General features: G+C 41.5%; 1 protein-coding gene across 2 annotated transcripts in view; it reads left to right on the forward strand.

The window, feature by feature from the left end:
- Nucleotides 1-3500: 3500 nt before the first annotated feature.
- PPP2R2A (protein phosphatase 2 regulatory subunit Balpha) overlaps nt 3501-15158 on the forward strand; it is a 185925-nt gene continuing 174267 nt past the window's right edge. Inside the window, exons 1-2 of one of the 2 annotated variants that reach the window (XM_030201832.1) lie at nt 3501-3719; nt 7397-7471. In XM_030201832.1, the coding sequence (XP_030057692.1) occupies nt 3713-3719; nt 7397-7471 (82 nt within the window). In that variant the 5' untranslated portion in view covers nt 3501-3712. Of the gene's footprint in view, nt 3720-3761; nt 3911-7396; nt 7472-15158 lie in introns of those variants that run through there. The other variant, XM_030201833.1, reaches the window with a different exon arrangement.

The raw sequence follows: 15158 nt of genomic DNA on the forward strand, positions 1-15158 counted from the left end.
ATTTACTTTCTCAACAAAGTTTAATCTTTAAAAGCATGATGTCCAAATATGTGTTTTTAATAGAATTTTTGTAGATTGATCATGATTGTACAGTTTAATTATCTAAACCTTGGAGGGAAAATTGAGGGCAACATAAAGCTGGATTGCCTAGGGCACCCAATACTCATGCATCAGCCCTGAAGCAAAGCTTAGCAGAAACAGGTAAAAGTCAGATCCTTCAGATCCAGTCTATACCACCTTAAATCAGGTCCACAGAGGATCTGACATTTACTAATGCACTCCCAGGCAGATGCCTTGCCCTGTGCAGCCCTGGTTACATCTCCAACTTGAACTGCTCTTCCCTGGATCCTACTCTGCCCCAGCTGGGCATCAGGATTTTTTTTCCTTAGCTTTAAAGTTGGATCCAGAGGTCTCCTCCAGATCTGATTTGACTGCTAAGAATCAACCTGCCTGGGGCAGGGAAGAGAAAGAAGGAAGGAAGGAAGGAAAGACTACAGCATGCTGAGCTGGGTAGGTGTTAATTAAAGTTGGATGGGAAGGGAAGGGAAGGGAAATGGGACTTGATATACTGCCTTTCTGAGGTTTTTGCAACTACATTCAAAGTGATTTACATATATTCAGGTACTTATTTTGTACCAGGGGCAATGGAGGGTTGTGACTTGCCTAGAGTCACAAGGAGCTGCAGTGGGAATTGAACTCAGTTCCCCGGGTCAAAGTCCACTGCACTAACAAGTGTTGGCAGATGGGTGGGTTTCCCACCCAATTGGGCTGGTTTTTAAGCCAGGATGCTGGAAATTTTCGAAGGCTGCGGGCTGCGGGAAATTGGGCTTCTTTTTCGTTGCAGCTGTGCGGGGTTTGCGCTTTTTTGGGGGGCTTCTATTGGTCCAATTTGGTCCAATAGAAGCTTTTCCGAGGTAGGGTTGACATCAGGGGCAGGGTTAATGACATCAGAGGTGACATCAGGGGCGGGGCTAACGACATTAGAGGTGACATCAGGGGGCGGGGCGGTGACATTGGAGGCGGGGTCGGTGACGTTGGAGGCGGGGTTTGACTTTGGGTGGGTTTTGGGCTGGCTTAGGGCCGATTTGGGGTGGGGAAAATTTTTCCCATCTGCCCACGCTGGCACTAACCACTAAGCTACTCCTACAAATGTTCTCTCTAATTTTTGCTGACCTATGTGTGCCTATGAAAAACATTTTGGACACCTTTTACTAAGCCGCATAGGTGTCTATGCACGCCCAATGCGTACCAAATTGGAGTTACCACCTGGTTACCGCATGGCCCTTGCGGTAATTTCAATTTTGGCGCACGTCCACTATGCGTGTCTGAAAAATATTTGTTATTTTCTGGCACATGTAGCGGACACGCGCCAAGTGGCATCTGAAGCACGTAGATCATTACCATCCAAATTGTTTACCACTAGGTCTATGGCTGGTGGTAAGGTCTCAGACCCAAAATGGACATGCAACAATTTTGATTTTGCCGCATGTCCATTTCGGCAAAAAAAAGACCATTTTTTGCAGGCGCGTGCCTACACTACCGCTAGCCATTTTCAGCGCGCCTTTGTAAAAGGACCCCTTTGTGTGCAAGTTTTCAGCCTTGATTCGGTGTGCAGTATAGCCTATAGGCTATGTTCACAATAAAGAAAGCCAGCAAATATTTTGTGCACACAGTTGCTAGGCATGTGCACTAGCACATACGCACACAACTTAGAAGGAACACTGACAGAGGTCTCCTCTAGATCAACTATAATTAAAAAAAAAAAAAACCCACCCAAACCCAGACCTGACCTAGTCTGCTGTAGTACTTCTTCCCTCCCTACACTCCTACCCTGGTAAGCCCAGCCAGGCAGAGCAGGGCCTGGCAGAGACAGCAGAGGATTTTGGGCAAAGAAAGGCCAGTTGGAGATGCAACTGGGGCAGCACAGGGCAAGACGCCTGCCTGGCCTGGCAGCACATAAGTAAAATCCAGATCCTTCATGAATCCAATTTAAGGAGGTATATTTTTGAATCGAATAAATGTTGGGATTGTAACATTTATGAAGGCACTCTGGTCCATCCATATGATGTACTACTGCCAAATTTTACATATATTTTGGCATGATATATGGCAAACTATTTAAGAAATGTTAAACTTTAATCACAAATCTTCCTTAGCTATTATTATTCTTAGATCTATTTCAATTCTGGGATTAATTCTGCCACATCAAAATCTACTGGATATAAAGATTTTTCTCATTATTCAAATGATTTTGAGTAATCAGAAGAATAAGTCTAAAGTCAACCCTTTCAAAGCATAAATTCTGCTGACTAGAAATTTCAACTTAAAGCAAGTAGCTGAAAAAAAAACATTAAAAAAGTGAAGCAAATTTGGAAGCCAATTTAAACGTATTTATTTAATGTTAAAAACCATGTATGTTTAAATCCATTCTTCTAATTGTTACCGTGCTGTTTTTCTTTCCTATTCCTTCCCTCTGGTATAATGTGACCTTTATCAGTACTTCCCTGTTAAAGATGTACTTTACTTTTCGTAGTTGGTATAGTTCTCTCTTGTTTTGTTAGTTAAAATGAATACAAATGTTTGAACTAAAATCCCTCTGCTGTTCCTTGTCACTTAATCCTCCGTTGGCTCAGGTACAAAAATAGACTGTGAGCCCTCCAAGACAGAAAAATGCCCGGTGTACCTTAATGTAACTCACCTTGAGCTACTACTGAAAAAAAAAATCATAAATAAAGAAATCTCTTTGCAACGCTTTTGAGCCACCACACGACAACCTTAGCCTTGCATCACTGGTGTTTGACAGGTATCAAGGCGGAGTGGCGGACCTCACACCTCATTGCCTGACTCAATATCGGGCTCCGTTTAGGTCTGATTTAAATGCCCGTCTACAAGCCCATACACGCAGTGCATGCCATGGGAGTAAACCAAGGGCTGGCTGTGTTCCTGAGAACCCGGAGTCAGCTAGTTGCCTTGGGCTTGGTAAATCCAGGAGTCGATCAGTTTATCCGCTAAAAAACTAGGTGAAGCAGACCTAGAAATGATCCTGATGGGAATTTAAATTAGCACTGGCCCCTGGCAGATGCTACTGTCTACATCCAGAAAATAGCTGAAAACCGGAAGAACGGAATAGGGCGGAGTATGCCCTGAAATAATAAATTAAAAAAAACCAAAACAGGGTAAGACGGGAGGGACCAAGGAGTCATTAAAACTCCTTGGGTTGGACTTCGTCATGACATCACTAACCAATTACTCGTCTTCTCCTAGCGTCCACACCAAGGAACTTAGAACCTCCTTAATCCCCCACGTTTCTCTGCTGCCCGACCTCTCAGTGAGCAGAGCAGGGGAGGGGCGGGGGACCGTCCTCGCCTCGCCCACTGACGTCAGTGGCCAGGCCGGCGCCATTTTGGAAAGTGGTGGATGGCTAGGGGTGGGCGCGCGGCGGCGGAGCCGGAGCCGGGAAGGGGGGCGGGAGTAAGATCCAGAGCGGAAGGAGGGGGCGGGGAAAAACAACATTTTAAAAATAAAATAAATAAATTAGTTGGGAAGAATAAAAATATTATTAGTTATTATATCTCTTACCTGTGTATAGATACATAGAAATATTATCTTCTTCCTTTTCCTCCACCTCTCCTCTTCCCGGTCGGGTGACGCCGGTGCAACATCCGGCTACTCAGGGAGGCGCCTGTCCGGAGCCGCCGCTTGTAAGCACAACATGGCAGGTAATGCAAGGCCGGTTGGAGGAACTGTAATAGTTTTCTTACAACTGTGTGACTACGAATGCTCTTTCCTTACCCACTTCTGTCCTGGTCCTTTTTTTTTTTTTTTTTTAAACCATCGTTATTAATGTTGCATGGCATGGGGTGATTTTAAAGTACTATATATCATTCTCGCAGGCATGAAGGAGGATTAAGTAGGTGTTTGCTTTTATAACTGTTTTAGATTTTGGGGGGGGGGGTCGTTTTAAAAGCATTTATTTGTCTTCTTTTCTTCGTGTTGTATGGTAGTAGAAACGTGGGTGGTTTATTCACATATTTTTGTACTGCTGTGTATAATGCAAATAAAAGTATTGCGTTTTTTAAATGTGTGATTAATAATTGGTTTTGCATGGTGATGCGGCTTGGTCAAATCAGTGTCATGATTTACTGTTATTTTTTCTTTTCATCCCTTACATGTTTTTCTGTGTGCTGAATTGTAGGCCTGAAATACTGCCAAGTTGCATCTTTACAAAGTGGCGGAGATCTCGGGAAGGGAGCATGTGTCTGGTTTTCTGGTTAGATCTTGGTTGCATTCATTTTTTTGTGGTGTTGAACTTAGGATGAGGGAACGAGAAGGGTTTTTTATTTTTTTATTTTTGTGGGACGTTTTTCTGATTCTGGAGGATAAACATAACCTTTAGGTTTTGCTTATTTATTTTTGCATTTGGTGATATGTGCTTTTATTGGTAAATGTAATTTTTCAGTGGTTAAACTGATGAATTAATTTTCATTATTGCGCTGATGGTATATACTATATATATACTTTCTATATACTATATAGAAAGTCATTTTTTTGTCTGACCAAAAAAAACATGGGAAAAAGTTTACTTCATTTTTTTCCCATTGCAGGGTGTTCTGGGAGGGGTGATAAAAGAAAATTTCCAGTTTGACAGCCTTGGGGAATGTGGGGTGTTATTTTCTTGTATTTGGATTGCAATAGAAATGGGTGGTGATAGTGAGACCAAAGTTGGAGTGAGTCACTTTTTCTGTTGAAGGAATAATGTTTCTGAAATTTGTGATCAGGGTAGTCAAAATTACATGAAGTCAGGTTTGTGGCTGTTTTGAATAACTGGATAGTTAAGGCGTGGGAAAAATTGTTGGTTAGGCTGGATATTGAAAAGAATGTTACTTGTTTAAAACTTTAAAGTGTTGATAGTTTTTAAAATTTTGTATTTAGAGCTAACCAATCACCCCAGAAACTAGGCCAGTGCAGGGGTGGACTGACAGGGATCTGGGCCCCCAGGCAATAAGAGGGCCCTGGGTCCACATCTTTCCCTCCCTTGCTCAGTTTACCTGCCCATTCCAGCATCTCTCTCTCATGCCGGTCCAGTGTTTCTCCCCCTGTCCTCCTCCCTGGACCTATGACCTGGCATCTCTTTCCCTCCACCCCCACACTCTTCCACTTTGACCTGGCGTTTCTCTCCCTTTCCTTCCCACACATTACAGGCCCCCAGCCTCCTGCAGCTTCAGTAATTGAGCCAGTGTGTCTCAGGCTGATTCCGGAAGCTTTTCCTCTGGGTAACTTCCTGTTCCCATGTAGATAGGTCACAGTTTGCCTAACTAGCCTGAGGCATGCTGGCTTGATTGCTGAAGCTGCCAAAGGTTGGGGACCTGTAACACAAGATGGGGAGGAGAGGAAATGGAATGAGATACCAGAGGGAGGGGAGAGATACTAGACTTGGCATATGCCTCAGATGTCAGTACTTGCAGTGTGTGAGACCACCTGATCCACGATGTATGCACTCCAGTACCATGGACAGACAAAATCGGCCACGGAGCCTGGTGCTCAAGTGCTCTGTAAGGCTGTACTGATCCTGCCCCCATGGCGGCAGGGAGTGTGCATCAGAAGGGGGATCAGAACAGCCTTGCAGAGTATTCGGGTGCCAGGCTTCGGCCGATTTCTTCTGTCCGTGGTACGAGATGATATTTATTTATTTATTTGGATTTTACTCTCACATTTTCAGTAGTAGTTCAAGGTGAGTTACGTTCAGGTACACTGGGTATGGAATGGAGCTGCTCAAGGGATGTGGGAATCTCACATTGTTGGGCACCCACACGACTGCAGCAAGTTTTCATCTTTTGTTCTGAGCGTGGAAGAGTGGGGTGCAGATCAGGATGGAGGAGATGAGGGGTCACATGGGAGGGAAGCACTGGGCCCTCAGGCAGTGAGTGGTTGCCTGAATGGTCATTCTGCCCTGGGGTCTTTTTTTATGTGAAAAATCGAGCAATCAAAACTTTTAAGAATCATTTGGAAAATCTTTACACTGATAAGTTCTGAGATTCTCATAACTCAAATCCTGAATTGTAACAACTTCAGAAAACTCCCATTGTAAATCCCATATGATTCAATGAACCCATGTTATACAGGATCTGCAGTACAATATCTAATGACAAAAAAAGGGGGGGAGGAGGTTTCCTGCTTTTGGTTGTGTTATATCAAGCTACATTATATGGGGTCTATGTGTACTATGTTCAGGATTGCCTTAAAGCTGTAGATTAGAGAATTACACAGGCACACACTTTGTCCATGTATCATTCTCTAATGCAGATGATGATGATTTTATTTTTTTTTTGGAAATACAAGCAAAAGTGCTGGCCAAAACTGAAAATACTTTCACAGGGGCTCTGTGTATTCCTGCTTACCAGCATGTCTTTGAGTAGACATTTTCTATTGTGGGAAGGATTGTGGAAGACAGCAGAGCTAGACTGAATCCTGAGAAAGCTGATGACTTATTTAGAGCTGCCAAGTTACCCATTCCAGGAGGGAGACGTTTTGGCTAGTCCTGGTTTTAAACTTATATCCAAAGCAATATAGTATTTGTAGTCCATGATTCTATCTGTTGCAATCAGAGCTGCAGGTCCCATAATACACCTGGATGAGGTTGGCAGAAATCCAGGACCAGCCAAAGTGTCTCCCCCCTGGAATGGGTAATTTGGCAGCTCTTCATATTATTCATCCACAGATGAATCCACTAGGGCATAGAGAACGGGTTGTATTTTGTACCTCTGGACATTTTAACAGGCTGGATTAGGGTTCCTTGGGGGTAGTAGAAGCCAGCTATTGTTGAATAGAGGGGGGTTATTATAGTTGCTCGTTGTTATTCTTGTTTTCTATTTGTGATTTAAAAACAGTTGTACAGAATATTGTTCCTTTTTATACTTTAATAAGATTTAAATATAAAATCATAAGTGTTTGAAGCTTGTACAGATGGGGACAGAGTCCTTGGGGATAGAGACAAACTTTGTTCCTGTGTCATTCTCTGCTGTAGATATTGATATTATTTTTCTTCTAATGCACTGCTACCTGCAAAGAAAAATTCTGAGTTCTTAATATTGCATTTATTGAGATTTTCTTCCTCCTGTTTTGCTACTAGGGAACATTCTCTTACCCATTCATAACTGTTTCCACTAAAATTTGAATGCTAGAAGTGAACAGCCAAGGGCTGTGGGGTGGGGATGGGTTGTATCTAGGTTCAGGCAATCTTTCCTTTATATGTGCAAGTTTTGGATTGGTGGCAGAATGTTTGGGTGATAACAGAAAGCTTATTTGTAGAACTGTGGCTGGCCATAGAGGGTTGAGTGCTCTCAGCCATAGAACCTGGTGATACGTGCTAAAAAGATTTTCTGTTTTCTCTCTGTAGGTGTTGGAGGAGGGAATGATATTCAGTGGTGCTTTTCTCAGGTGAAGGGAGCTATTGATGATGATGTAGCAGAAGGTAAGGATGAGACTTTGAAACCTCTGTAAATGTTTCATGCTGGTTTTCAGTATGGAAAAGCACCAAAGTTTAATAATACTTGATTTAGTGGCTCGCTTGGTTGCATGTCTTGCTACACACCATATCTTCTGTTTCTTTGAATGTTGCATGGTGGGTTCATATACTGCAGTATATTTACAATGAAATTGCATCAGAGACATGCTTAATGTTTTCATAGGAGTGGAAGTAGCTAAACACAATCCTCAAGTGGATCAAAAAATGTTTATGCATCTAAAGTTGACAAACTGAATGCTTCCCAATTCTGACAGATTGAACCCAATACAGGCCGTGTTTCAGCACCCAAAGCCTTCGTTAGGTGGCATTTAAGTTTTTATAAAGGCTGAAATGAATGCATATTCTATGATAATCCCACTGGCTTGTAAGAACCCCCGATGAAGACTTTGGGTGCCGAAACACGGCCTGTGTTGAGTTCAGTCTGTCAGAGTTGGGAAGAGTTCAGTTTGTCAAATTTGGATGAATAAATAACTTTTTTTTTTTTTTATCCACTTGAGTACTGTGTTTGGCTACTTCACTCTTGTGGTTGATTTGGTGTCTTTGTGGAAGACATTTTTTCCTGTTTGTACTCTCTAATGTTTTTATAGGTTATAGCTTGCCATATTGGCAACTGTTGCATTTATTTGGTTTTATACACTTTCAGACACATTTTACATAAGTATTGCCATACTGGGACAGACCAAAGGTCCATCAAGCTCAGCGACATTGGCCAATCCAGGTCACAAATACCTGGCAAGATCCCCAAAAAAGTACAAATGTTTTATGCTGCTTATCCCAGAAATATTTTCCCCAAGTCCAATTTAATAATGGTCTATGGACTTTTCCTTTAGGAAGCTGTCCAAACCTTTTTTAAACTCTGCTAAGCTAACCGCCTTTACTACATTTTTTGGCAACGAGTTCCAGAGTTGAATTACACGTTGAGTGAAGAAAACATTTCTCTGATTCGTTTTATATTTACTACTTTGTAGCTTCATTGCATGTCCCCTAGTCCTAGTATTTTTGGAAAGCGTAAACAGACGCTTCACGTCTACCCATTCCACTCCACTCATTATTTTATAGACCTCTAGCATATCTCCCCTCGGCCGTCTTTTCTCCAAGTTGAAGAGCCCCAACAGCTTTAGCCTTTCCTCATAGGGAAGTCGTCCCATCCCCTTTATCATTTTAGAATTGATAGTTTGTACCCAGAAATACACATGGAATTGATCACGTGTAATTTTTGCCATCATTTTAGAAATTTCTATTAATTATCTGAAAGTAATGAAGGAAAAATAATGTAACCCAAAAGAAAATACTTCCAAAATATTTTGATGCAGGAGCAAAAATGGCAGCCATGACTCAGTGGTAGTCTCAGGTACTATGGCTAGCTTCCATATAAGGACCAAAGGGGTTAATAACCTCTTGTGGTAGTACTGTGAGACTACCAGTAGGGATCATGCGAGTGTTATTTTTTTTTTCTCTCGAAGCTGGTTGGGGCGAAAATACAGTAGAACTGCTCCTGACATCTGCCCCAGACCACCAAGATTACTTCTGGGCAAGCCTCAGGAGTGGGTGAGGGGGTCATGGCTGCCTGGGGCTGTGTGTACAAAGAGTGTTTGGGACTGCAGGGAGGGGCTTGCCATTAGGCAGTGGAGTTGCAGAAAGATATTGGGGAGGGAGGGAGGGGTTCTGATGCTTGAGAGGATGAGGGGAGGGGACCAGTTAAGCTCACATACATGTTGTGGCATGGTAATCATTTGGGCAAGAGGTACTGCAACCCTACCTCCTGCTCAAACATGCACCTCACCACAACTTCATGGGTTGGAGCAGGTATAAAGCCCAACATCAAGGTGTCAGGCATACACATTTATTCCCCTTCTGAAATGGGGAATATACTTGTAAAATTCTGTCACACCCATTGACCGCCCAATCCACACCCCTTTGAACATGGACGTAGATAGGATATGCATGTTGAAGTACTGGTTTTTCTAAAATCAGTTTTACATGTGTATGCTTTGTAAGTGCTGGTATATCCATGTGTATCAGATCCAAAAATAAGAGCCTTGTGTATGTTTTATTGGATTCCACCAAGGACTTTGGGTTGACAGATTATAAATGTATTTTAAACATATACATGTGTATATATGGCAGAAAATAAGAAATATGTTAGTGGCATGGTGGGTGGGCTTAATATAGTTCAGGATTTCACAATACGCTTTGTTGGTGACCTCAGACTGAGGCCACAGTCTTTACTGAGTTTGTCACACAATATTCAATTTAACTGTAGTCAACATTTTCATCCCTCATGGCCACAAAAATTCTGTTAGTAGACCATTGAAAAATGGTTTAACTGTAGGTGATTGATAGAAATGGAAAGTTTATATAGATTTGTTTGCAAGGCACAAAATGCATTGAAGGAAAACTTGATATCTTGTTTAGTTTCTTATAACGTTTTCCAAAGTGACACCCATTACCATCCAGTATATTACCTTTCAATCATATCAAAAGGGTAAAGCTGTCTTCATCAAATAGTACTGATTGGACCCAGAGCATGAAAATAAATTGAATGCTCCATTGCTAGTGCATCAGGTCCCCCCCCCCCCCCCCAAAAAAAAAAAAAAAAAAAACTAGCCAGCTCTTTGGAACATTATATATATTTATATATATATATATATATATTTATTATTTTTTTTTTGCTCCAAAGAGCTGGCTAGTGTTTTGGGTTGGTTGGGGGAGGACCTGATGCACTAGCAATGGAGCATTAAATTTATTTTCATGCTCTGGGTCCATTCAGTACTATTTGATGAAGGCAGCTTTACCCTTTTGATATGATTGAAAGATATTTAGGACACCTCTTTATGGTTTAGACATGTAATCAAGTGGGCCAGTTCCACATTTCTGCAGGTGTTTCCTTTAAACGAAATGAGTAAAATGATTCCAGGGAAAGCCAGTCATTAGAACATAAGAATTGCCATACTAGGTGAGACCAAAGATATGTGAAGCTCAATATCCTGTTTCTGACAGTGGCTAATCCAGGTCACAAGGACCTGGCGGGATCCCAAAAGTAGGTAAATTCCATGTTGCTTACCCCAATTCTACCTTAATAATGGTTTTTTATGGACTTCTCCTTCAGGAACTTGTCCAAAATGTTTTTTTTAAAAATCCAGCTACATTAACAACTTTTAGCACATCCTCCAGCAAAGAATTCCAGAGCTTAATTGTGTGCTGAATGAAAAAAAAGTTTCCAATTTTTTTTTTTAACGTACTGCTCAGTAACTTTATGGTATGCCATCTAGTAGTAAACAACTGATTCATATTTACCCAATCCACTTTACTCATAGACCTTAGCTGAGAGCCATAACCTCTTTTGCCTTCTCTCACAGGGGAGTTGTTCCATTCCCTTTATCATTTTGGTTGCCCTTCTCTGTACCTATTTGGTTCTGAACCATTCATTGTTTATTGTATTCTGGCCCCCAGACAAGGGCAAATTGTGACCAAAAGTTCGCTCGGACATGGGGATCCTGGCCCTGGCCCCTTGTCCCTCCTTAGTCCCTTTCCCCTTGGCCACTTAAAATTGATGCTCCAGCTTTTGCTGCTCCACTTCTGGCTTCATTGCGGCCCAACTTATTCCTCCAAGTGATGTAAACAAATTGCAGTAGCAATATTTCCCCTTTGAGTTTTTTCTCTTAAAGTCGCAGGGATTCATGAGCTAGCAGCTATTCCTATATTGCTGATTTGTAGATCCCTGCACCTTTTAAGAGGATAGATTCTGAGGAGATGTACTGCCACAGTTTTACATCAGCAGCCCACTGGGGGATGCGGCAATCCGCCCGTGAGCCCAGATAGCTTAATAGCAAACATACCTGCCTGGTTGGCTGAGAAGAATTGAAGGGTGGTTTCTTCTGAGACATATTCTCAGCTCCACTTCTTTGCTAGGAGAGCTTGCTGTTCTTAGGTAGCCATCTTCTTTCTTCAAGCCTGAGTGAGTTGTCTTTGCGCCCATTTTACTAAGGCGTGCTAGTGGATTTAGCACACACTAAAAATTAGCATATGTTGAGACGCCCATAGGAATATAATGGGTGTTTTAGCATGAGTGTACGCTAAATCACTAGTGTGCCTTAGTGAAAGTGGCCCTTTGTGTGGTATGCTGCCTGAAAGATAGTATACATGAACTTTCCTATCTTGTAGCACTTCAGCATGAGCCATGGAGCTAGTCCTTTGTGCGTATTGTGTGGTTTTACCCAAATAATGGCAGTTTTTCAAAATGTGGTGGGATGAGAATTTGAAACGGGAGGGGGTATTTAGGGGTACTGTAAATGAGATTTATATTTGGGCCAACATACTAAGCTATTGGAAGCCACAAGTAAACTTCAGAGGGCCAGTATCCTGAAGTTCTGTCTAAAATAACACCTTCATAAAGACGGAAAATTCACTGTAGAACTGCAGCAAATATCTGCCTCTGATACCTTGCAGGGTGGCTGCTGCTTGACTCTCCTGTGGATTTAATCTCTCTGAACACCAGCTTGACTCTCCTGCTGCCTGGCGCCTGCTAGGTCAATTCCCTTCTCAGTCCTGCATTGTCATTCCAAGTTTTTTTTTTCTTGCCACTAGCCCAGTTCTTTTCATGCTGTTGATCCAACTCTTCCCTCTCACCTCCTGACAACCCGCTAGGTCAATTCTCTTCTCAGTTCTGCAAATTCATCTCCATTTTGTTTTTCTTGCCACTGGGCCAGTTCTTTTCATGCTGTTGGCCCAACTCTTCCCTCTTACCTCCATTTTTAGGTTGGTTCTCTATTTTCTTTATCCCTATTCTTGTTTCTTGCCTTAGCCTCTAATTATGCTGAGCCTGTCTCTGTTTTTTCCCCTTTTGAGCCCACAGTGTGGTTCACAGCAACTTAGGGTAGTAAGGGAATGGGAGAGAATTAGATGTATTCAGGTTTTTCCATTGTTATAATATATTAGTGGGAGGAAAGAGAATCAGATTTGATCCAACACTCCCAAAGGAAAGAAGATTAATAGACTTGAACTGGTTGGAGGGAAAAATGGAGGACAGCTTTTCTAAAATGGAGGGATGGGACAATAGAACTAGGTCAGGCAAATGTTTAATATTTTCATAGGTTATAGCTTGCCATATTAGCATTTGGCTTTATACATTTTCAGACACATTTTAGAATTGATAGTTCGTCTGTCCCCAGAAATACAGGTGGAAGTGAGCACATGTAGATTTTTGCCATCATTTTAGAAGTCCAGGGTTAAGGAAGGAAACGGAACAAAAAAGGACAGAAAGAATGGGTTTATGTGAAAATCTGTGCAAATAGCAGAGGCACTTAAGACATAAATAAGAACCTTTGGGAGAGATGGAGATAAGCTGTAGGGTGAAAGAACAAAGAAAATAAAAACTAGATCACATAAGGCGGAAAGTGCAACAGAGAGAGGGGGAAAATACTGAAAAAGCTCGTACAGCAAAAGCATAGGAAACGTATTTTTTTAAAGGCTAAAATTTAAAATGTAATAAACTGTACCCCACAAATTTTTCATATTTTCACTATATGCATCTTGTGACAATGCTCATCTTTTAGAACAGCACCTTCTCTTAGGGCTGCAGCAGTAGCAGCATTTAGTGTCAGAATGAAGTCTTCCAACATTGTTATTTTAGTGTTAAACTTCAGAAAAAAATTAAAACCAAATTGAGCAGCTTCAAGACTAAATAGTGTTGCTCAATATAAACTACCACTTTATTGTCGATAGTAGACCACTAGATCAGTGGGACTCCTGGTTGTAGGAATGAACCACGTTTTGTCTGTTTAATCTTGTCATTTTCATGAATTGGAGGGAACATAGTGGAAAACCCTACACTGATGAGAATGATGTACACCTTTGTATCCTATCATTAAAGTTATATGTATTAACTTGATGTTTCAGTCCTGGAATGTCTTCCTTTAGCTTGTATTGCCAAATAAAATTGGTTGCCACATTTGAGATACATAAAGGTGATGATTTACTTTCACAGCTCATATTTATGAGTTAAATAAAAGTTTCTGTTGGCATTTGATTTGTTTAACATGTCTGCCTTTTTCCAGATTGCTAAAATTATTTGCAAGGTTAAGGCCATTAAGGGGCCCTTTTACTAAGGCGTGTAGGTGCCTATGCGCGTGCAGCGCATATCAATTTGGAATTACGGCCCAGCTACCGCAATCCCCAGGTGGTAGTTCAATTTTTTTTATGCGCGCTCGATACACGTGTCCAAAAATAATTTATATTTTCTACCGCGTGGTGCTAACTGGGTGGTAATTGGCAGTACCTTCGATATGGTCAACCATGGAATGTTATTACACATCCTGGAATACTTCGGAGTTGGAGGAAACGTTCTTAATTGGTTTAGAGGATTCCTAACAACAAGATCATACCAAGTAACAAATAACGCTGAGACATCAATCCCATGGACACCTGAATGTGGTGTTCCCCAAGGATTCCCCCCTTTCACCAACCCTCTTTAACCTAATGATGACACCCCTAGCCAAGCTATTAGACAATCAAAAGCTCAACCCATACATATATGCTGATGATGTCACGATCTACATCCCATTCAAACACGGCCTAAAGGAAATCACCAACGAAATCAACCAAAGCTTCTAAATCATGCACTCCTGGGCGGACGCATTTCAACTAAAACTGAACGCAGAAAAAACACAATGCCTTATAATAACCTCACAACACAATACAAATAAATTCACCACCATAACTACCCCAAACTTTTCCCTCCCCGTCTCAAACAACTTGAAAATTCTGGGAGTCACCATTGATCAAAACCTCACACTGGAAAATCACATGATGAACACAATTAAGAAAATGTTCCACTCTATGTGGAAACTCAAAAGAATAAAACCTTTCTTCCCAAGGGCCATTTTTACTTTTCGAAACCTGTTACAATCATTGGTAGCTAAGTCACCTGGACTATTGCAATTTATGCCAGATGTAAAGATCAGACCATCAAAAAACTTCAAACAGCCCAAAATACCGCAGCCAGACTCGTATTTGGGAAAACAAAATATGAAAATGCAAAACCCCTAAGAAAGAAATTACACTGGCTCCCATTTAAGGAATGTATCACATTCAAGGTCTGCACGATTGTTCATAAAATCGTCTACGGAGAAGCCCCGACCTACATGCTGGACCTCATGGACCTACCACCCAAAAATGCTAAGAGATTTTCCCGCACCTTCCTTAACCTACACTTCCCCAGCTGTAAAGGACTAAAGTACAAACTAACACACGCGACCAGCTTTTCTTATATGAGTATTTGACTGCCCCTATCGGACCGACCGTTCACTTGTCTATTAGATTCTAAGCTCTTTGAGCAGGGACTGTCTCTCTTTGTTAAATTGTACAGCGCTGCGTAACCCTAGTAGCGCTCTAGAAATGTTAAGTAGTAGTAGAGTACGCAGCTATGGAACTCACTTCTAACTCACCTGAGAACGATCAACAAATTAATCAACTTTCGCAAATCCCTGAAGACCTACCTCTTTAACAAAGCCTACCACGAGAACCCTTAACTAACTATAACACAACACCTATCCAACATAATTCAGATTGTATCTTTCTACAACTACTTGAACAAATCCTCTTGTCTTCTTTAACCTCTTTATAACACCAATTG

This window comes from Microcaecilia unicolor, chromosome 4 (genome assembly GCF_901765095.1).
Source record: "Microcaecilia unicolor chromosome 4, aMicUni1.1, whole genome shotgun sequence".
NCBI lineage: Eukaryota > Metazoa > Chordata > Amphibia > Gymnophiona > Siphonopidae > Microcaecilia > Microcaecilia unicolor.